At 38.8% G+C, this 24531-nt stretch overlaps 1 protein-coding gene across 5 annotated transcripts in view; it reads right to left on the reverse strand.

Moving 5' to 3' along the window:
• LOC121861204 (phospholipase D1-like) overlaps positions 1–22683 on the reverse strand; it is a 38928-nt gene extending 16245 nt beyond the window's left edge. Inside the window, exons 1-16 of one of the 5 annotated variants that reach the window (XM_042358819.1) lie at positions 22564–22683; positions 10840–10996; positions 10395–10478; positions 9108–9190; positions 8271–8394; positions 7886–8036; positions 7553–7648; positions 6879–7016; positions 6302–6425; positions 5815–5915; positions 5304–5489; positions 5117–5196; positions 3587–3659; positions 2973–3110; positions 1670–1808; positions 732–871 (exon numbers count right to left, since the gene is read on the reverse strand). In XM_042358819.1, coding sequence (XP_042214753.1) covers positions 732–871; positions 1670–1808; positions 2973–3110; positions 3587–3659; positions 5117–5196; positions 5304–5489; positions 5815–5915; positions 6302–6425; positions 6879–7016; positions 7553–7648; positions 7886–8036; positions 8271–8394; positions 9108–9190; positions 10395–10478; positions 10840–10969 — 1787 coding nt within the window. In that variant the 5' untranslated portion in view covers positions 10970–10996; positions 22564–22683. Of the gene's footprint in view, positions 1–731; positions 872–1669; positions 1809–2972; positions 3111–3586; positions 3660–5116; positions 5197–5303; positions 5490–5814; positions 5916–6301; positions 6426–6878; positions 7017–7552; positions 7649–7885; positions 8037–8270; positions 8395–9107; positions 9191–10394; positions 10479–10839; positions 10997–17449; positions 17658–22563 lie in introns of those variants that run through there. The other 4 variants (XM_042358820.1, XM_042358818.1, XM_042358822.1 and 1 more) reach the window with 4 other exon arrangements.
• Between the last annotated feature and the right edge of the window lie 1848 nt (positions 22684–24531).

The raw sequence follows: 24531 nt of genomic DNA on the forward strand, positions 1-24531 counted from the left end.
AGGGTGCAGCTTTATACCAAGTACTGTATGTCTCTTAAACACCACAGTCAGTATCTGAGAAACATCCACATGGTAATATACTATATGATAACCCCTCAAGTAAGTTTCTTTAGTCTCACCTAAATCTTAAACAATGACCATCCTAAGAAATTGGTTATTTAGGCCAGTGATTCTCAAACTGGGGTCCACAAAAAGTTTTGAGAAATAGTGTGTTTATCGTTTAAGAGAGATTTGCCGATTCCAATTCGCAGGATATTTTGGTTTTGGGTTGAAATGAACAAATGCTTTGGACTATGATTTATTCTTTGATTATTGACAATATTTATATAAGGGGTCCTTGGTTGAAAAAAGTTTGAGAACCCCTGGTTTAGGCTACTTAGTTCTTCACTATACACACACTAACCCTCCCTATCCATATCTTCATATTTTGTAATCTTGGTGCATTTGTTCCTCCACTTCTAGCTTGGGATGGATTAAAGATAACATGTAATTAACTGAACAAGTCTCTTCAATAGTTTTTCTTGAAGGGTTGAACATGATGCAAGTCACACATGTGTAAGGTTATGGCTCAATATAACTGTAACCCATCTGAAAAACTTACAAGCTCCCCAAGTGGATAAACAAGTGCTAAAAACTCATGGAAATTATCTAAGTTATTCTTCATATACTGAAGAAAACTAACAGCCCAGAGCATCATAAAACACTTTAAGAAAACTATCCAGTGATCATACTTGTGTCTGTAATCATCCCATCGTCCAAAAGCCAGGTCAATGCCACTGACGAAAGCATACATCTGGTCGATGATAACCAACTTCTCATGGTGAGCCCAGTACAACACTCCTCCGGCCATGTGGTCAGGGTGACGCAGTACCTGTGTCACATAACAAAAATTTACTAATAATCTATTCTGTTTATATTCAAAGTAATAAAAAGAATAACAGATTCTTTTACACTAATATAAAATGCTAAATACATCCTACTTCATATCATTGGGAAACAGTTTATGAGAAATGTCGGCATGAAGTTAGTTTACTTACAAGAGAGTTTCCTATATCTAAATAATTGCACACTAGACTTGCACCTTCCTAACCAATGTTCCTCTAATTAGTAGTGCAATGTATATGTAGTTTTACCCTGTTGTGTACAGCAGTCCTTTGAACTGTCATAGTTCTTACACTCACAACTTGAACAATCATGAAACATTAATTTAGACCACAGACTCAATATCCACCAGCTGGCCTCCCTAAGTTTTGACCCAAGGCAGGAGTGTTTAGAAGAAATGTTTGCACCACTTGCCCCAAGCTGCCGGGTGTGTCATGACCAGCCACACCCTGGTAACTTCTACTTTTTACAGTTTATAACAAGAGGGAGTCACCATCTTCCAAGAGTAGTGACATGGTCTCCCACACAGCTTCTCTGCATTTCACCACAAAATATTAACCTTGTCTTTCAATAAATCATCTCCTTGTAGCCTGAAATGTAAAGTTGTTGATCAGAAAGCTCAATTGGAAAGTGTTGGCAGAAGAATCCCTCCCTTAGGACCCAGATACAGATAAAATCACTGGCTCCCCTGACCAAGAATGTTACAGTATTACATGTCACCTTACCTTTGTGAACTGATTGACCCTCAAAATTAGTCTCCCTCTAAAAAGCACAAGTGACTCAGTACCTTGATGTTTGGGTGAAGTTGGTTAACAGTCTGCTTGGAGTGGAGTGAACTAATGCCAAGAGCCAGCTCGACCTCCTTGTACAGCAGGATGAACACTCGCACCCCACTTTCAGCTTTTCTTTTCAGGACTTCTTCCAACCTGAAACCACCAATTCATTACCTATTGTTACGAGTGTCCACCATAAGTGTCTGTTCTTGGTATGAAATATGTTGGTTTGGATGGTGTGTGGTTGGCTCGAGCAGTTTCGCTCATTACTCGCCCACACTGACTGAGTCATCATTTAAGTATTAAATCTGTTTATTACATTGTGTATTGTACTGTATTATGTTTGATTGTATTATGTATGATTGTATTAAGTTTGTAAATAGGTTACATAAGTGGAATTAATGTCAGTAGGGGAATTTATGTAAAGTTTATGTTTTGGCCAATCAGGATATGATATGTCGCTATTTGGCGTTAGAGAGGTGACCGGCTGGTAGTTGGTTGTCAGTCTAGGCACAGCTGTCTGGTGACCGGCTGGTAGTCAGTAGTCAGTCTAGGCACAGCTGTCTGGTGACCGGCTGGTAGTCGGTAGTCAGTCCAGGCACAGCTGTCTGGTGACTGGCTGGTAGTCGGTAGTCAGTCTAGGCACAGGTGCCTTAAGTTAAGTAGTATACCCTCTCTCTGGTGTTTTGGGAGTTGGCATTTGACTATTGAGTTTTGTTATTGCTTCAGTCCTTACTCAGCCACTTCCAAACATCTTGTCGTATCATTATTGTTATTTATCTTATGTTAAGTAAATAGGCGCTGGTGGGAGAACCTGGGATTAAGAATATAATAAATACTGGGCTTTCAATAGTCTTTATTACCCAGCATTCTTATCCATTTAAAACTGCCACAGATACCAGATAAAAGGTGTCTCCTGTTTACTATCAAGTATTTATTCTGATGAAAGATGTTTTAGGTCCTGCTATAATTATACCAACTAAAAATCAACCTATCATGTTGTATGTCTTGACAGTAACTTATTATGACATGAACCTGTACTCTTATGTCCACTCAACATGATGATATAGATTCATATATTTGTGACATGTTGTAGTACAGTGCGTCCATCAAATACTGTAGCGACAAATATCAACAATGTACGTCATTAATGTTGCAAAGTCTGGTACATATTGTTCTGCAAGTTTGCTCATTGCATTACTGGAATGATGAAGCACATTTTTTAAAAATTCTGAGTGAGTTTATAAGCTTCAGTTTACATTCACCAACAAGGTAAATGAAAACAGTGGTTGTAACACACATTCCAGCTTCACTAACCTCCACTTGCATCCAGTGATGTCCGGCCGCTTCAGGTAAATTTGTGGGCTCATCCACCAATCGGTGATGAATATCTCTTCTTTTGCGGCCTCCAGCATGTCGGCCACATCCCACATGTATCGTGCACCGTCCACGTACCTAACACACACACAACACCTAAATTAATACTCATGAAAGACATTACATTTGTGTCACTGTACCCCCCAAAATTATTTTTCTCATATCTTCATCCTAAAGCAGTAAATTTACTCTCCAGTTACAAAAGACTCATTATAAATATTAATAATAACAAACTAGACAAAAACCATCACCCTAAAAGCCTGTAGGACTTCTTGGTGAAGTCTCTTGGTACTGTAAGTCTTATCTACTGTACTGTACAATATTAGTCATCCTACACAAGCAATAGACCCAGGAAGGTTCTCTCAGTATAAATCCGGGGTCAAAAGTTCACTCCCTCCCACAGTGAAGCAGTATCGACCCCAAATGAGATAAAACACCACACCCACACCTGATGACAGTCAGGGTTCAGAGACCCATTCCCTGATTCAGTTTCACAGCGGGAAGTAAACTTTTGTCCCCGACTGTACCTCAAGTCACCTCACATACTCACTCACCAGCGGGCATATGATCGATCACGGACTGGAGCAAAGGATCCATAGCGATTCCCTTGGTTGGTAAAGTCTTTGGCTGTATGAAAAAGATGCGTACTCTAGGTTAATATTGTAAGGAATTTTAATAGTGAACAATAACAATTATACCTGAGAAGGGTCAAGTCATCTCTCCTTTGATGAGGATAAATGAAAGAAAAACAGACACATTTCTCCTTAAGAACACAAGTCCAATCAAGACAAGACAGGACAGATGATTCTAACAGGGAGGAAGGACTGTTGTCAAGGTAACAAACATCAGTGACTAGTAGTGAACATGACTTAGTGGTGGAAGGGGAGGGTCAAGGCTCAGGTAAATCCATGATCTAGAATGCATATATGAGATAGGAGCAAAGGGCACATTTTTAACCACTCAAATTGGCATCTTTAACCTGTTTGGGTACAACTGGCATTTAAGGCAACAGTGAGGGAGAATAAGGACCAGCAGTGAGGGAGAATAAGGACCAACAGTGAGGGAGAATAAGGACCAGCAGTGAGGGAGAATAAGGACCAGCAGTGAGGGAGAATAAGGACCAGCAGTGAGGGAGAATAAGGACCAGCAGTGAGGGCGAATAAAGACCAGCTTTTAGAAAAATTTTCTGAGGGGCAAATTTTCCGGTTACCCAGAAAATTATGGGGATGAGGGATATTTTTCCAGGTTTGAGAGATGATGTAATGGGTAATTTCTGGAACTTCCGAGATAATTTTTCCGTTACCCGAAAAATTCCAGGGATGAGAGATTTTTTACCGGCTTTGAGAGAGTCGTCTCGTTACCGAGAAATCTCTCATTCCCGGAAGTGCTCTGCACCAATTGTTCCGGCTAACGGGGATATCACTGCATTACTCATAGGTCTGTAGTCATTACACATCCCTTTTCCCCTCAGCACTAACTAGCAAAATACATTAAGGTGTTTTTCCTCGTCTTTATCGACCACTATCATTATTCACTACAGGTATAAGCCAACTGTTGATATTTCTTTAACTATTATCAATCACCCTATTCAAGTTCCTATAGTTAATCCAGCATTATATACAACAGTGTCTCATATACAGTCTGACTTAATTATTGTATGCTCATGTAGTTAATGCTCAGTCAGTTGTTATATACAGTAGTTATTTCTATTTTAATTCAATCAGTTGCAACACATAGGAAAAGTAAGTGTAAGTGTGTGTGTGTGTGTGTGTGTGTGTGTGTGTGTGTGTGTGTGTGTGTGTGTGTTTCCCCCAATATAATATCCTCTTCATCTCAAAGTTTCAGTTCACTTCAGTTCAGTTATATTCAGTAAAATTGACATGCAAATTTACAATGATTCAGCATGTGTATAGATAATGTATGTACAGGTATACAATTCAACATCTGTATAGGCAATGGAAGCACACAATATTACATACCTCGACAGTGCATGTATAACAAACATACTTTAAAAACAGAATTAACGTACACAAGCCAAAATCATTCGTAAAACTTACAGAAACATAAAACATGGAAACACTCACCATATTTATTTTGTGTGCTGGTGATAACCGAGCACCATTCCTTCTTGCTGGACTCAGAGTCACACTTTATCACCAGAGATCTGAAGGAACATTACAACATCACAACACTTTATCATGAAGGGAAGAGGTTATAATCTGATCAATGCTTAATAAGAAAAGCACCTGTACACCAGCAGAGACAACTCACCTGGAGTGATTAGATATACGGAGGTTACGAGCCCCAGTGAGCCTGTTGTTATAGGCCACTTGGAACCCGGAGTCCATGAGCATGACGGTACGCACTTGACCCGTCTCTGGGGACAAGAAGAAGAGGCAGGTCTCCTTCAGCACCAGCCACCGTTGTTTGTACTTCCTTGTGCAGGGAGCAAAACACCTGGAGGGGCCACATAGAATAGTGTACAAGGTGTTTAATAATTATCTGATCAACTTTAGAAATTGCTAACCTCAAAATTTTTCGAGTAATAAACAATAGCACATGTTGAGGTCTACTACTAAAACAAAATCCTGAGGAGAGCAAAAACTATTTCATTTGTAGAGACATTTTGGGACAGAATAGGATACAGTATCTCTATATTTATATTAGATTAAGGGTCTAATGCTACACAGGATGTTGAGTTATGTCATTATCAAGTTATTAGATTATTACTCTCAACAGCTTTACTTTATAAATGACATTCACTCAGCAGCAATTCCCTCACCAGGTACAGCAGCCATTATCACTGTTGCTCCCAGTCCTCTTCTTCACATAGCCTTCCTTAATCTTGGTTCCCAGTCCACTGACAAATGACACAGAGGACACCTGGAACATGAACACTTTATACAATACACTAATATCTCACTCAGAGCTCAGGGTGTATTCTTGACAGTAAACACAGAAACTGATGGCTATGAATTTTTGTTTGGTTGGTGACAGTTTTAGACACGTTACTGACACAATTTTTTCTTATACAAAATATCAAATGTCTTCAAGGATTTTCTTTATATCTTTTGTTTTTAGCTCTCATGATTCATTGTTATTAGAAGCAACACTATGAAAGTTATGACTGTATATATAAGAATAACTGGTTTAGGCAATAATAATAAAACTCAAATACCTTGAGGTCATAAATGTAACTCAACTTTTGTTATCAACTACACAGAGTTCCTGTCATCAAACACAACACAGTAACTAACTACATTAAGTACCTCAAAGAACTCGAGGACAGCCTGATGACTACGGAAGAGCGAGTGATGGAGGAGATTCTTGAGGTAGATTTCCAGGTCTGCTCGGACAGATTCATCCATTGTCTGCAAGGCTCGTCGAGGAAACCTGAGCCAAGCACAGGGTAAATTAGTTAACACCAACAAATGCCTACTATTTCTTAACTCATCAAATACAATATTATCTGGTTAGTTGAGACTTCACTATGGATATATACACAAGACTGAAAAGAAGAATGTAAAGCCAATGTAAGTGAAAGACAGACAATGTTCACTCAGCCTTCACTCTCTGTAAGCCATCTGCTATACGGTAGTGCTGGGTAGGTGGAAGCTTGATGACGGACAGACAGACAGACGGACGGACACACTCACACACACCTCTGAATATCATCATTTTTACTCATCTTTCTCTTCCCATTCTCTCAATATGTCTATACGTACCACCTTCATATAAAAAAAACTCATCAGGAAGTATTCAAACAGTTTCAAAATAAAATTGCAAGATTTTAAAATATACAATTAAGGATAAATTATAAGACAAGCTAATGTTCTCGTCACGTACTTGAGAAGTCTTTTGTTAGGCAATGGATTGACACCATCAGTTGAGTCCACATTTCTATCCGCCTGCTTGATCTGTTGCCTCATGCTCTGCCTTCGTAGCCTTGTTCCTCTTGTTGCTGCGGGCATTTTCAGCCTCGTTCTGTAGTTATTACCGAGATAATTATTATTTCATTACAATTAAATGGTATAAATGTACAGCACAAATACTCCACACACAATTTTAATGATAACTTATACTGTACTTTCTGATACAGTGAAACCTCTACTTAATGAACTACAGGAAGAGTAAAGTTTGTTTTGTCGAGGGTCCATTTTAGATGTGAAATCCCCATCTAATGCACTATATAGAGATGGAAGTCCATTATATCAAAGGTCCATTAGATGTGAAACCCCCCATCTAACAGATTATATGGAGAAAGAAGTCCATTCTATGGAGGTTTCACTGTAGTAAACCAAAGTGTAGGAGGAAATTGATGCTAAGCCAAACCAGATGGCACAAGATGACAACTTAAGTGTTATAAGAAAAATCACAATTGACTCACAAAACCAACACTTAAAAATAAACGCTAAACAGGAATTCACTCTGACAGATGATGCATCAAAAGGGAACCGGCACAATATTGTAAAGCTTTGACAGATATAATTAAAGGTTAAGAACATGATGGAGAGACTCACCTAAGGAGCATCAATACACTGTGCAGGGAGGTCACCTGTCTCACCTTCTTCCTGACGGTCCATTTGTAGTCACCGTGCTCTAGACTGACCACCAGCCTGCGGGAGACAATGACACCTATGTAACGGGCGGAGGGAATATTTCCACGTGTGATGATTAACACAAAATACTATGAAAAGAGGGAATAGAATAGGTTAGGTTGGGTAGGGTTGGGTAGGGTTGGGTTAGGTTTGGTTAGCATTGCAGTGGTTAATCTTTAGGTGAAACAAGCTGGGGTGGATATTCTTCAGGTGATCTGAGACAGTTTGGCTTGGGGTCATACAATAATAACTCACATATGTCTATTGAAGATATGTATATGAGTATGAACAGCCTCCACCTTGGTGATCTTTAGCTGCACAGAGTGTTGGGGGACAAACACATCGGGCATCAACTCGGAGAACTTTACTATCTGGTACAACCTGATGTAAGGCAGTGAACCGTTACCTGGAACGCAACAAACACAGAAAGATCAACGAGATTCACACACTATTCTTATTGCTAGCCCTTCCCTACACAGTACAGGGTGACCCATCATCCTTAATTAACCAATCATTCAACTCATCAATCAATAGGTTAAGTTATGTTTGTGAAATGACTCCCAATTCTAAAAAACAATTCACATACTGACACCCAACTCTTAAATAAAAGCCAAGTAATAATCTCAACCCACAAACTTACTATCATTATTATCTGGCAAAGGGTCTGGTGTGTAGTCCAGGTACCCTAGTATGTCCCGATCAGAGTCCGGGGAACCTAAAACAGGGCTCTGGGCTATGGCGGTGATCTTCAGGGAGGGACGATTCTGTAAACATGCGGAACAGAGAGATTAAATTTTGGCGAGTAGTTCCGAATATGTCAGATGGTATATTTTCTTACCAATTTAAATGATACTGAACACCGATCTGATATAGTGGGTGTACACGAGCATTTATATGTACAATAATGAACAGTGATCTGGCATAGTGTGTATACAAAAGCATTATTATTTGTTTTATAAGCATAGAAGTGATAATCCACACCAATTTCTCAATACTTTACAAGTTACATCACTAAAACTTTCACTCCCCACAAAAAACTTTCTATAACTTACTGCAGTAATTGACCAAATAAAATAATGCACAACAACATCAAGAGACATTTTAGACCAAAGACTAATTAAAACACATAAATTACCCAAATATAATCACAAGTACAAAGGCAATTTTATTTAATTATGTAATATAGGTCCACATCAACTAAATTTCTTAACAAACAAGTTTATATAATGAAATAACAACAATAAAAATAATAATAAGCCATTCAAAATAACTACAAAGTCAAAACACACACTCGAGGTATGATATTTCTTCACACTGGTTCTGTCCCGTTCCTCACGTCACAAGACAACCCAACATAAAAAACATACCCCTGGACAGGTTCCATTACACACTAAACATGACATGGGTGGCCACATCCTTGGGTCTGGTGGTAGTACAGTTGAGTAAAGTGACAAAATCTGTAAAGGTGTACCTGTACCTGTTTTCTTTTCTCCTTAGTGTTAGAGTGGAGGCTTGCTTTAACACTGAAGTCGGTGTCATCAGTGGGAGATAATGGCAGATCTACAATAAATGAAAGATCATGGAGTAGTTTCTTTTGTATATCTCACTTAGAGGCTATTGGCTAATTCCTCTGTATATCTGATTTACTGGTTAATTCTTTTGTACATCTGACTTTGAGGCTATTGGTTAATTTTTCTGTATATCTGACATACTGGTTAATCCCCGTATACCTGAGGTACAATATTGGTTAATCTCTGAATATCTATTTTACTGGTTAGTTCTTTTGTACATCTGACTTAGGCTACTGGGTTAGTCTTTTGTACTGTATATACAATATATTTTTTACTATCACTTCTCACTTTCATCCAGACTCTCTCTCTCTCTCTCTCTCTCTCAGTATTCAAGAGTCAATAGTCCACGACAGCTCCTACTTACTTCTTATACAGTATAGCCCATAAGAACACCAAACATGGTGATTATTAACTAAAGCTTATACCTGCACCATGCTTCTCACCTGTTGGGAGTATCAGCATCTACCTTACAAGAGTCATTCCTACAATGCCACACCAACATGCTTACCTAACTATAATTGTCCTCACAACTACGCTCTCTCCATTTTTGACATCCTTGATAGTTTGTGGATGCTGTTCAATTGCTTGTTGTTAAGTAAGTCACTCTGTTATATCGGTAAATTAACAGATTTGTTTCTAAATTCCAAATTATTATATTTTTTTAGCCATAAACAATGTCGCTAGTGGCAAAAAAAACAACCACATTAAACATTGACAAGGAAAAATGGTCGGGAATTTGACAATGTAGTGACAGCAACAAACTGTAATGGTTTCTAAAAGCAAATTCTATATGCATGACAGTCCATTAGGGACAGTGTGCATACAGCACAATACTGTACTATACAGTAAGAGTTCAGTACAATGTATCCAACACTGTGCTTCACCACCTTCTCTTCCCAACCATAAAGTTACAGCTGAGTGGACTGGTGGGACCCTGGAATCAAACCAGCAACTCTTAGGCCAGGTAGTATGTGCCGTATTCACACAGCCGCTACATATCAATTACGTCTAAGGTCAAAAGTGGGTGGAGCTTAGTTATCAAGTCAATATTCAAAATATTTCACTGATAATGAATGACTTGACATGGTTTTTGTTTGTCAATACTGTATTCTGTAACCTAAAACATGCCAAAACCAACACATAGCCTTAAGAATAAATAAAATCCCAGCATAAACAAATACCGAGGAACTAACCTGTTGGTTGAGGAGTCGTGCTACGTCTGGCTGCCTCACCGATCTCGGCATTTGAGTTCGACTGAGATGAAGACTTCCTGGTTTCTGGAAAAATAACGAAAAGTGTGACAACCTTAGATCATAAACACACACGCAAGCATAAAAAACCCACAAGTGTCTTCCAGAGCAAAATATATCTTTTTAACTATTAACTACACCCATAAATACAGCTGAAAATGTGGGTATGTCGAGTACAGTATTGGCAAGCTGAAGAGGAGTGGGGGAGGCATCATCACTACACAAAAACCTGAGAAAGGTAATCAGATTCCCTCAATGATAAACTACACACCCATCTAGAAATTAAACTACAGCTAACTTCCAATGATGGCCTCCATCTCTACAACTACCTACCACTGATGATGCCTGCTGTTTAAGGGTTCATATATAACACCACATGATCCCTCACCTCCATGGTTGTCAAGTTGGTCCTCGTCATCAGACTGCAGCTGTGGGGTGTCCTCAGGGAACTGGTAGTGAGTTCCTCCATAGTCACGGGGGGAGTCAGCGCCTTCCTCACAAGCAGCTAGTGGTTCCATCTCCCGCCGCACATCCCTCCTGCTAAGCTGAAGGGTATGGCAAGTAACAGTTAGATGATCTTGTGACAGTACTGCACTGTGATACAGTTAACTTGTTTGCAATTTTAGTGATTTCCTTGCACTGTATACATATATTTCTCTGTAGATGATAATGATTTTATTACAGTATGCTGTACAGTGATCCCTCGATTAACGAGCGCCTCGGTTAACGAATTACCTTCCATAAGCTTCTTCACTTCGGTTAAGGAGCAATCCCTCGATTAACGAATTCCTTACAAGCGCCCCTCAACATGTTTTCGCTTGCTCACTAGCTGTCGTATTAGTCCGCCAATACAGAAATTGGTTCTAGGGCTTAAATTCCTTACTATTTTAGTAAATATCAAGAAGATTGTACTATTCAATAATTTTAAAAGTCTTATATTAAAATTTTTAGTCATTTTAACAATTATTTAACATAAATGAAGTACAGGGAAACTAGTTTTTAGCGCGCCAAACAGCCCCTCAACACACCAAACAGGCGTCAGTCTTTTCAGTGGAGGTAACATCTTGCTTCAGACTTTCTTCAACATAAACTATTTTTTTCCGTTTTTACAGTGAAATTATTGGTCATTTTGAAATTTATTTTATATGTTGATGATATATAGCGCAGTGCAGTGTTGATTTAAAGAAAATATTCTTTATTTACAGCAATTAAACTTAAAATTTTAGTGATGAAATTGTTATCGAATCCAGCATGAGTCCAAAGAAATCTAGAAAAGTGATTTCAATCCAGGTGAAACAGGTAATTATTAAGAAACATGAAGAAGGCATTAGAACAAATGTGCTTAGCAAAGAATATGGCATGTCGACATCAGCTGTGTCGACAATTCTTTCACAGAAAGACAAATTCAAGGAAGTGAAAGTGAGAGACAAATCTACCAGAGTGTTTAAAGGTAGATCCCTAATAGCAGAAACAGAGAGGTTACTTCTCATTTGGATTAGGGAAAAACAGATGAAAGGTGATTCAGATTCGACCGAATTTATTTGTGAAAGAGCCAGGGAGATTTACGAACATTCAAAGACAAATCAACCTGGTTCTTCAGGCACAGAATTTGAAGAGTTTAGGGCCAGCAAAGGCTGGTTCGAAAAATTTAAGAAAAGAAGTGACATTTTTAGTGCTGTTAGGCATGGTGAGGATGCCAGTGCTGATAAGGAAGGGGCAGCAAAATTTTTAGTGGAATTTAAAGAACTAGTGGAAAAAGAAAATTATCTTCCACAGCAAGTGTTCAATGTGGACGAAACTGGGCTGTTCTGGAAAAAGATGCCCAAAAGGACATTCATAACCAGAGATGAAGCCTCTTTACCTGGGCATAAACCCATGAAAGACTGTCTCACTCTATTGCTTGGTACCAATGCTTCAGGGGATTTCCGACTGAAGCCTATGCTTGTCTACCACTCTGAAAACCCCAGGGTGTTCAAGCAACAAAAAGTGGTAAGAGGACGGCTTGGAGTTTATTGGAAGTCCAACCGTAAGGCATGGGTGACAAGACAGCTCTTTAATGAATGGGCAGTTGAGGTGTTTTGCCCTTCTGTGAAGAGCTACCTAACCACCAATAAACTCCCTTTAAAGGCTCTTCTCCTCATGGATAATGCCCCTGGTCATGACCCTGAACTTGCCAGCACTTTGGAGTCTCAATTTGACTTTGTCAAAGTGTTGTTTTTGCCTCCCAACACTACATCAATCTTACAGCCAATGGACCAGAATGTGATCAGCAACTTTAAGAAGTTGTACATGAAGAAAATGTTCAGGAGGTGTCATCAGGCAACTTCCACTGATCCTGAACTAACACTGGCACACTTCTGGAAGACACAATTTAACATCCTGGAGGCTGTAAAATTGATTGTGTCCTCATGGCAAGAAGTCTCCACTAGATCCCATAATTAATATACTAAGTCTATTAATACAGTAACAATACATTTATCTACGACTGTGTATTTCATTAAGACTGAAATAAAAAACTCTGGGCAAGACAGTGATCCACAGGAAGGTTAGGTCGTGGGCGCCTTCTTTTAAAATCTTGGTGTGGTAGTTTAGTTACCCGGACTGTATAGTATAGTACAGTATCTCCCTCAACACTTATCTTCTTCACTGTCTTATCTGTGTGTGTGTGTCCATGCATATATATGTACTGTACCTGTGTGCATCTGTTTGTGTGTATGTGTTTATCTGCATGCGTGTGTGAATGTGCATATTTATGCTGCATCTGTGTGTTCAAGTGTACAATATCTGTTTGTATGAGTGTGTGTGCATATGCACATTTGTACTGTATCTGTGTGTTGTGTGTGTGTGTTTAACTGTATGTGTGTGTGTGTGTGTGTGTAAACATACTCAATACCATAACCCTATAATTTGCCAAACAATTCCATAAATTTGTCTCATAATTCACCGTACACTACAACCCCACAATGACAAGACCTGACCTAACCTAACCTCAGCCAACCCCACAATGACAAGACCTGACCTAACCTAACCTCAGCCAACCCCACAATCACTAGACACACCCGACCAGCATCACCGATTCAACCAAGCTAAAGCAGATCTTCAACATCGTGTTGAGTCATGAAGGCTATCGGAGAGACCCGTTGACAACCTAATGAATGTAATCTTATCAGTGGTAAATGACAGTGACTGTGACAATACGTTGGTGGGGTAGGGTGAGGGGTGGTGTCTTTACATTAACTGCAACTGTTGGGTGCATGGCAGAACCTCTTGGCCTGATATTAGCTTTTTATTCCTCCCTTTATCAGATTATCCTCAATCTTTTTTTTTCATTCAGATTAACTGTTTCTTCTCCTCACTCTCAGAATTAGTTGTTACAAGGGGATTTCCTTTACATAATTCTTCTGTCTTTATGTTTCTCATTTTCTCTTTGTAATTCTGTGTGCTCTCTTTCTGATGCATTCTCACTCTCTCACTCTCTTAGCAAAGTACAGTATACTGTACTCTCTCTCAAATGCATTCTCACTTTCTTAGAATGTATTTCTCATTTTCTCTCTCACTCTTTCTCTTCAAACATAGATATAAGGAGCCTTTGTCAGTCATCCCTTGTCGAATTGCCTTACCCGGTACTGTTCACCATTGTTTGCATACCTGCACTGATTATATATAGTACATTGTTTGTATATCTGAATGTTCTATGTACACTGTATATTACCTGCACTGCCTAAACAATTACCGGAGCAAGTGCAAACGTGTATGATGATTCTACTGGACACTTCTCTATCTATTTACTGTACAGTCAGTCCTTGACTTACGAACGGGGTTAGGGACCGACAACCAGGTTGTAAGTCGAATTGGTCGTAAGTCAAATATGGGCGTCTCTTTTTCTTCTCAGCACCACGAGAACTCTCACTTTTACGCTTGCCAGCCATTTTAAAGGGAATTACAAACAAAAATTTTGTCAGTACACAGCGCGATCACTAACGCCGGGACTCGAAAAAACGTAATTTTAAAAATATTTTATACGACTGCGGCGGTCGTAAGTCGAGTGGGTTGTAAGTCGAGTGGGTCGTAAGTCGAGTGGGTCGTAAGTCGAGGAGAACCTACTTACCTAACACAGTGAGTGCCAAACCCTTGTGCCTATACTGATGCACACAGATGAATAATGCATTTTTATTCAATTCCAACACTTATCAGGTTACTCCAGTATACTGTACTAGTCATTGGGGCAGCAGGTCTGTTCCTTGTTGCCGCCCAGAGTCCCCAACTTTGTTTTTACTCCTCATTATGTATTTAAGCCTTTCCTACCTCTCTAATATTCTTATACTATTCTGTAATTGATATCATCCCTTTTTCTCTATTTGATAAGTTTCTTTTGGGATATAAATGACATAGACCTGTATTGTATGATATCAATAAGCTATGAGTTTAATACTGCTTGCATTTATGGCACGCATACCTATGCAAATATTGCTTTTAATAAACACGATTTATGAGCATGTGTGTTAAGGTATTTCAGTATATTCTAGAGTAATTACATTCTGCCACAGTATATAAATTATTCTTTCTGTGCACATGGCAACCAGAAATGGCAGTCTCTATCCACCTGCACATAACTATCTGAGCAGCTGTGAGCTGGCCAATGGCTAAACACAATTTGCCTAATACCAACACATTCTCAATATTGAAAAGAACACAAGCATAGCCTTACAATAATAATACTATAACTTCATATGCAGTAGATGCTTCTGTAAAGTCATATACTCCTGACCTAGCCTAAACTAACACTAATTACTCTATAAACATTTGGATACGATTTAAAGAGTAATTGGCAGCGAGTCAATAATTCACCCAGGTGCTCACAACATACGGTACACCTGTGGAGCAATTATCTAGTGGAGATGGGGGAGGGGAGGTGGGGGAAGGTCACATTATGTCTCCAATACAGAGACATCCAGATTTAGTCATCATCTTCCTTAATAACAAACCTGATATAATACAGTACAGTGGTCTGGTTCACAGGTAATCATGGGTATATTTAACATGCTTGTGGATCTGTCATTCCATTACATGTGACACGAAATGCTCTCTCTACACCTGATATAATAAAAGGCAATATATCCACTGAATGATTTGTTAGCGATTCTCCCAAACTTTAAATTCTTTTATTTATAAATCATAGGTACAGTACTTTCTATGTAATGACTGTATTTTCGTTCCAGTAAGTACAGCACCGTAATTTGCTAAAATTATTTAAATCTATCAAGGGGATGACTTCTACAATGAGTGTGGCTAATGTGAAGTCCTCCCACTTTACTGACCCAACCCTCCCCCTCCCAATGCCCCTCCTTCCCCTTAAGTGCACGCATGATAATAATCCAAACATCAAGTCTCGCCACAACACTCACCTTCAGTTGACTCATAGTAAAAAACAGCAAAACCAGGGATGATCTTATGGCTTCCCACACAGTTACCCACTTGAGGGACACACTGCATTGTCCTGTACTTTAGTGGGGGAGCAGAGATATAGTGTGGTAAAGTTAATTGCTGGGATTTCCTTATTATAGGTAGTAGGCAGCTACCAAACAGGGAGGTACTACTGCCTGGGAAGATATTGGAAGCATATGGCATCACCAAAATTGTGACCAAGTCCCAGGTTGCTGATCTGACTTTCTGCCTCATTTACACACAATTGCAGGGTCTCAATTGTTTCTCTTACTATTGACAACACAACATACATATATTGTTTCTCACTCTTGATCTTTTTTTATTTTATTTCTTTATGGTTCTTTATTATTATTATTATTATTATTGCAGTGTGGTGATGGCTGCTTGTCATCCATAGTACAAACACATCCTTAGAGATAAAAGTGACTGCATATATCAGCTAACTTAATGATGAAGGGGTTATGAAGGAGGTACCAATGTAAGTTGGTGAAAGGACCCTGCATGTGATGACTTCGTTGGGCTATCTCATACAGCACTTCATCATAATCGTCATGGGTTAGTGTGGTCAAAACAATTTCCTGCTTACCACCGTTTTATATCTGCAATAGCTATGTACGGTACATTATATTCCTGCAATGTTAATATATACAGTATACTGAATCAATGTAAACTTGTATGACAATTATATTTAATATCTATCCGTCTATCTATCTATCTGTCTAGCAATATTTATCTATCAATATCTATATATTCAAGGTTACAGGGTACTTAATAATGCCAATAATGTTGAACCGAAATAAGAAAAAAATAAAACTGAGTAAACACAAATTACTAATGTCTCTAGGGTCAGTAAGGCACACACTGCACTAAGATGGTCCCAGCAGCTTATGTTAAGGGCCGAGACACCAACGAGCGAGAGAATTTACACCAAAAGGCAATGTCAACCCTGTGTTAGCATTAGTCATGTTGTTATTGTGAGGTGCTATACATACATACATACACACGCTGGTATTCTCTCATCGCTGGGTAAATAAACCCTGATGGGTCCGTTTACTCAGTCGCTGTTTACTAGTTATGTGGGAATAAAATAAGTACTGTATTACTACACTATTGCCTTTGTAAACACTATATATAGTTAACCTGAGGAGCAATACCACTTTACTCTTCCATCCAACTGTCAGAAGGTAATATTTTTTCCCCCCAAAAATTGTCCAACTTTTGCACATGAAGTTTGGAAACACCTTCATCTTGTTGAATCACCAAAACAACAATTACATTATATAAAATTAACTTATGGCCATCAGCCAATCACATGTAATTAATAATATACAGTACGTACTTGCGATGCAATAATTCATAAACTGAAATACAATGACTCTTATCCATATGAATACTGTCCTGTACTGATCTTCACACTAAATTTCTCTTATTCTTTGATGTACAGCAGATAATAAGAGACAAAAAGACACATATAAGTGAGCATAAGCCTCAGCGCAGCATTACAGATTAATACAGGAGTGGTTAAAGTGTTTTACTGTACAGTACGTACTCACCTTCCTCCGAATATCTTTTAACACGTTCCGGGGTAGAAGGGACATTGTGACGCTGGAGTAAAGGACAATTGATGGCGTCACAACTCCTCCTCCTCCTCCACACTAGCTACCACAATCCTTCACTGGGAGCGAACACTCAGAAAGATCAGTCAAGTTATCTTCATTATAACTCACACTTGAATCACTTCACATCTCCATTTTCAGAAAGTTTATATATATATACAAGTCCAATATCATCTCATGTGATAATATATAAACAGTATTCACAGAGTAAAAGCGGCTATACAAACAAATATAGTGGGAGCTATATAGCATATGCTTCTTACAAACGTGTGCATTCAAATCACTCCCCCAAAAATGCCACAAATTTACAGGTTAGGTGACTTCATTCAACTCTGCATTGATCACACAAGTTACAGCATTAGAAAGCCTCACAAAAGTGAGTTCTAGTGTCAATAAAATCAACAAAATACTGTGGTGAAACACTAAGTGTGCAGTGACGACCGGCTCACACCACACTGAGAGCGCTATACTGTACCCAGATCAATCAATATTTGAAATTACCATCATGTGGGCTACACAGGTGTGAGTGACTCTCCCACACGCACTCTGCCTGCTGGTTCCCCTCCCACCCACCATGCCGACTCAACCCCCTCCACTCCACACTGCTTTATTAACCCCCTCCACTCCACACTGCTTTATTAACCCCCTCCACCTCACACTGCTTTATTAACCCCCTCCACCTCACACTGCTTTATTAACCCCCTCCACCTCACACTGCTTTATTAACCCCCTCCACCTCACATGGCTTCACAAGTGGGCGCTCATGTTTAACTACAGTAAGTTCTCAAATTTCGCGAATTTTTAATTCAACGTTTTGCATTTAGACAAAAATAAAACAAAAAACTACGCAATTTCAAATTTTGACGATGGAAACTCGAATTTCGACGGGTTTGAGCGGCCCACCAGTTAGTTCTTAGCAGCGTTGCCGAATTGTAGTCTTCTAGTGACCTTTGGCAAGTAACGGAGGGGGGGGGGGAATGCCAGCAGCACCCTAACCCAGGGCTTAAGGGTTAAATAAATGTCTATTTGTTATAGCATTTACTTATGTGCATCAGAATCAGTAAAATATCTACCACGACATTGCGAAGACCTCATCAGAAATATTTATACACACTTCTCCCATAGTGCCAAAAGGAAATATGAACTTAAACTTGCCCAAACTTTTCTGGACCTTAAGCCACACAAAATCTTACATGCTTGTGCCACTCAATGGCTGTCGTTGCACGCAGCAGTTGAGCGCGAGTTTGAACAGCGAGATGCTTTAAAATTATAAAGTAGTACTACCGTCTCCTACTGGTGTTAATAAAAAGAAAGAAAGAAAACGTCCCCCACTCCCTGTGTATCATTCTCCGTGTTTGTTCCCTAAACACTCATTCCACAGTCAGTGTGGCTTTGGCGGCATCGCTGGTTCTTAGTTGTTTGTGGCGCTAGCAGCGCCATTAGTTCCTTCACGCCCACGCACTGAGACACCCAGAACTTTATCTCTTGGTGATCTCGTGTTCAGACGCTCATTTCGCGCCCTTGATATGGCAAGTGTTGAGCCAGTAGGTGGTGGGGGTCAACCTGTTGTGAATGGAACCCTCCTAAGCGCCCAGAACTGCCAAAGGCAAAAAGGGAGTCCAGAGTTGGCAAGAAACATGCACAATATAGTTTGGCTGACAAGGCAAAAATTGTGGAATACACCGAGAAAGGCATGAAGACCAGTGAAATTCAGCGACTAACAGGTGCACCTGAAAGTACAATAAGAACACTGAAGCAAAAGAAAGGTACGTACTATTAAACAAATAAAAATCGGAAAGAAGTATTTCGGCACCCACGAACGAATGAGTACAATGCAGTGTTATTTTCGTTGGTTTATTAGGATGTTGCTTTATTACAGGTAGTAATTCACCAAAAAAGTAGGGTAAATAAGGCAAAATTTAGCCAAACATCAAAAGTACCAGACTCAAATTAATTTTCTCCACAGGAAGTTGTATTTAACTTTGGACGATTTGAATTTCGCGAGGTTTTTACAGTCTAAATAGGTGTCCAAATATGAGAGCCTACTGTAATCTATTAACATTCTTTTCAGCTGTTTACGAATCAGTAGACGAGGGGCACGACTATGATGTGGTATATCTTGACTTTAGCAAAGCCTTCGACAGAGTCCCCCACGAAAGACTAATAAGAAAAGTGGAGGCTCGTGGTATTGGATTCTAAAATGGATTAGTGCATGGTTACAGGACAGAAAACAGCGAGTGAGCATTAACGGCACTAAATCCGATTGGAGTAACGTCACAAGTGGAGTACCCCAAGGCTCAGTACTTGGACCATTATTACTTATTATATACATAAACGACATAGATATCAACGTAGACAGCAACATAAGTAAATTTGCTGATGACACTAAAATAGGACGTGAAATTAAATCTGACGAGGACTCTGCAAAACTACAGGAAGATCTAAGAAAAATTTTTGAATGGTCTGAAAAATGGCAGATGAAATTCAATGTGGACAAATGTAATGTACTTAGTCTAGGAGATGTAAGCAGAGAAACCAGATATCAGATGAACAACGATGTTATAGAGAAAGATTTAGGAGTAATGATAAGTAGGAATCTTAAGCCAAGTAAACAATGTGTATTTGCTCGAAACAAGGCTAATAAAGTACTGTACTGTACTTGGGTTCATACAAAGGAGTGTTAGTTACAAAACTAGAGAGGTCATCATGACTACCGCAAATCTTGCGCTTGTGAGACCTCACTTGGGTTACGCAGTTCAATTCTGGTCACCGTATTACAGAATGGATATAGAATCCCAAGAAAGAATTCAAAGGAGAATGACAAGACTAATCCCGGGCATTAGGAACCTCGAGTACAGAGAAAGGTTAAAGCATCTTAATTTGCACTCCCTCGAGAGACGTAGAGTGAGGGGTGATATGATAGAGGTGTATAAATGGAAGTCAGGGCTAAACAAAGGGGATATAACAAAGGTACTCAAACTATCCAACCAGGAGCGAACTCGTAACAATGGTTATAAATTAGACAAATTTAGATTTAGACGCGAAATAGGTAAACATTGGTTTGGAAATAGAGTAGTGGATGAATGGAACAAGTTGCCAAACATTATTATTGACTCGAACACGATGGATAGCTTCAAACATAGGTTGGATGGATATATGAGCAATAGGGGTTGGGTGTAAATGGGACTGACCAGTATGGGCCAATAGGCCCACTGCAGTTTCCTCCATTCTTATGTTCTCTTAGGCACTAGACAGGCTGAGATGGATTGGGCATGTGTAGAAAATGGGGGACACCAAGTCCACATTTTGGACTTTTGAATCACTCTGTACAGTAGTGCTTGAACGACTGCAACCTCAAGAACAAGATAAGCCACAACCACAATTAGTGCTGCTTCATATAAGAATATACAGTACCGTACTGGTATATTATTTTTCAGTTATTCTTTAATTTCAATTTATCTCTTCCACCGCTAGTCAGCTCACTAGTGGGTGGGTGGTCAGATGAGGAAAGTTGGATTATTGGGTATTTATTTACTTTCACACCCGATAAAAAACTTACCATATTTTCGATAGTCCAGACAATTCTAAGACACTTTTCTTCTATAACGATATCGTCGCCAATTACTCCGCGAAGCCCCAACTAGGGAAGTTAGGTAAGATTTATCAGGAAAGTTTGCAAACCTATTATTGCATTTTCGCTCATATCAATTCTCCCCACTCAAAACCCCGAGTTCACACAATAAACAAATGTCAAATTCATTTCGTTAAGGAATAATTTGCGACAATATCGTTATAGAAGAAAAGTGTCTGAGAATTGTCTGGACTATCGAAATATTTTAATTTTTTTATATAACGTGAGACGGGTGTGAAAGTAAATATTTACCGAATATTGTGTAGCTACCAGGAAAAAACACTGTCTCTAAAGACCTTTTACAGGATAATCACAAGCGAACATTCATCCACTTTCTCATAAGTTAGTAGAGGTTTTTATTACTCGTATCGAAGAAACTTATGGATAACCTGAAGAATATTCACTCCAACTACTTCACCTGAAGATAAACCACCCTAACACTAACCTAACCCCACCCAAATAGTGTTATGGTGGTTAAGGTGAAGTAAGCAGGGGTGGAGATCATTCAGGTGAACCTACTTATTATTTTACTCTTAAGAATAAAAAAATAACATAATTTTAAGTTTTCATTAAATATGGAGTCATTACAGCTGAAAAGTCTAATTTCCATTCCACTTATGAAGCAACATTGTTCTCACCCACACTAACAAAAACAATCACTGAACTATGTGTTAGTTTCAGCAGGAGTGAAGCTTTGAAAGACTTGAACACACATCACCGGGTGGGTTATACCTGCTAAAATCAGATATAATTCAGTATGGTTTGTCTGCCTTCACCACAGAAAGCATAAATCAGCAGCTTATTTCCTACATACTTCATATGCACCAAGTTTTTATGTTGCAAAAGTTTTAAAAGCTGGGAATTTCTCAATCTCACCCTACAGTAATTCGTAATATAAATCACGAAGTGTTCCTGTAAAACATAATCCATTAAGTAATGTACCGGGTAAGGTAATTACTGAAGACTGTAATGTAATACTGCACTAATTCTGTTTCTAATCCCTTTACAAAATAATAGACAACCATATAAATATAAGAACATTTAATATGTGTGTGTTTAGTAATAAAGTATATCATAACTAAACCGGAATCACTGATAATTGCATAATACAGTAGTAAGGTTGAATGAATCACACACAGGGATCACTTCCTTCCTGCAGTCACGATATACATGTCCCAGCATCATATGAATGCACCATAACGCTTCTGAAAAGTATACTTTACATCCATTAGATGAATTACCCGCACATGCGACTCTCTGATATTGATATAATAACTCGATTCTAAAATAAATCATTACGTATACTTTTTTTCAGAAATATTGCAACAGCACCATACATGCAAATCACTATAACGCGCAAAGCCACAGAATTAAATTAATATTTTTATACAATAAACAACACCAGAATGGATTCACGCACCTAATAATCGATGAATACCTGTTGAATCATCACTAGTGAGTATTTAGTTCACATAAAGAGACAAGAAGGAAGTCCTAGCCAATCCTCCTTCACCTTCTGTTGTCTGTTTGGCAACTCGGGTACACCGTATTAGTCAGGGCGAGTATAACGTTATCGTCTGTTTTGTTTAGTATTGTTATACTCTTCTTCATTGTCGTACATTACACGAACTAAACAACTTCGAAAATATTATAAAAACGCCACAAAAACATAATAATTGCATTCAAAATAAAAAATATTCCTAAATATATGCTAATTGATAATAAATATTCGACTATACTATACAATTCTTACCCCATGGGGGACTGTACCTATTATACAAACCAACATTTTAACTATTACAATCATAAAATAAATATAATAACGAAGAAATTTGTATTTATTTCAGAATGTATCTTCTATACAATTTTGTTAAAGTTTTCCCTGCTGTGGGTTATTATGCAGGTCACCTTCCTCTCCGCTGTAATGTAGGACTCGTAATTCGTATATTTTTTTGCATATTTGTAAATCTATTGGGTATTTTTCAAGTAGGATTACTGTAGTAAAGATAAAACAGCGTCTATGTCTCTCTTTTATATATCTAACATTAATAACATATTTACTTGACCCTCTTCACCACTGGCAAGTACTGGGCATGACTTAAGCTCCACGATGTACTGAACTATCTTTCTAATACACACACATACATATCCTTCTGTCAGTCTCTTACCTTTCCGTGATATGATAACAAAAGTCACCTAATCTAGGTCAGACAATTCGTGGCACAGTCAGACGGAGGTGTAGAGCAAGCGTTGGGTCACAGAAGGTCACTTGTGAAACTTAACTCCGCTAACCTTTACAGTTTTGCGAAAAAATGAAATGTCAAAGGTCAATAATAACGAAAATAAAAAGAAACGATGAATATAATGAGATATATTTCATTAATGCCATGGCTGTTTATGAATGATGTTAGTGCTCGGATTTTAGTTGAGGTTAGGTTAGATTATTACTGATCAATAAAATAAAATAAATGACAAAACTACAGAGATAAACGTGATGAATGACAATGCATGTATACTAACCAATGTGGCACACTGGATACCTCATCATATTAGACAAATATAATGAAGAATAAAGACAAAATGGCATAAAAAAAACGCTTGTATTTATAACAATTTGTGCCATTATATTAAAATCACGAAGAAAGACTGAATATCATCAAAAGTAATTATCATAAACACCGTCCGTGTTGTCTGTGTGTGTAGGTGTATGGCATCTGCCCATAGTGATAAAAATGTCACTTGAGCAACCTGTGTTTCCGTCCGGATGTTTTGGTTAATCTAGCAGCTTATAACTTGATTATTTACAGCGGGTGTCATTGATTTCCACCGTTATTATGTCAAAAAGGTAATCTCTCTCATTTCAGCTATATCCGAGGCTGTTCCTTTCTCTAACACCAAAAATTACGAAGCATAACACGTCAAAATAAACTGTGAAAAAATCCTGTTTTAACTCAATAAGTTTGTGGATAGACTAGCCTGTATATATTTCAAAGCTCTAATCTGAAATTTTTATAAGGACATAACATGCCACCAGAAGTATTCACAAAGATGATCTAATATTGACCTTCAGTGACCCTGTAGTGGTCTGGGTCAACCAGGGCCGCCATACATCACGGAGGTCAACTACTAAGCCACGCCTACCCCCGCTATTTAAGACCTGACCTCGTGGTGATCTCTCTCTTCTTCTAGCTACAGCCGCAGCAAGCAACACCTCCTCCTCCACTCCTGCCTGACGGTCCTCGCTCCCGCCGGCGAGCATGGCGACCCACAAGCTGGTCCTCCTCTGGGCACCCTCACCAACCAGCTCTCTCTACATCACGCTTGTAACCATGCTGCCACTTCCCAGCACCAAGCTGCATTGTACATCCAATACAACATGTATACAGAG

The sequence above is a fragment of the Homarus americanus genome, unplaced genomic scaffold (assembly GCF_018991925.1).
Source record: "Homarus americanus isolate GMGI-L3 unplaced genomic scaffold, GMGI_Hamer_2.0 scaffold21314, whole genome shotgun sequence".
In the NCBI taxonomy this organism is placed as follows: domain Eukaryota; kingdom Metazoa; phylum Arthropoda; class Malacostraca; order Decapoda; family Nephropidae; genus Homarus; species Homarus americanus.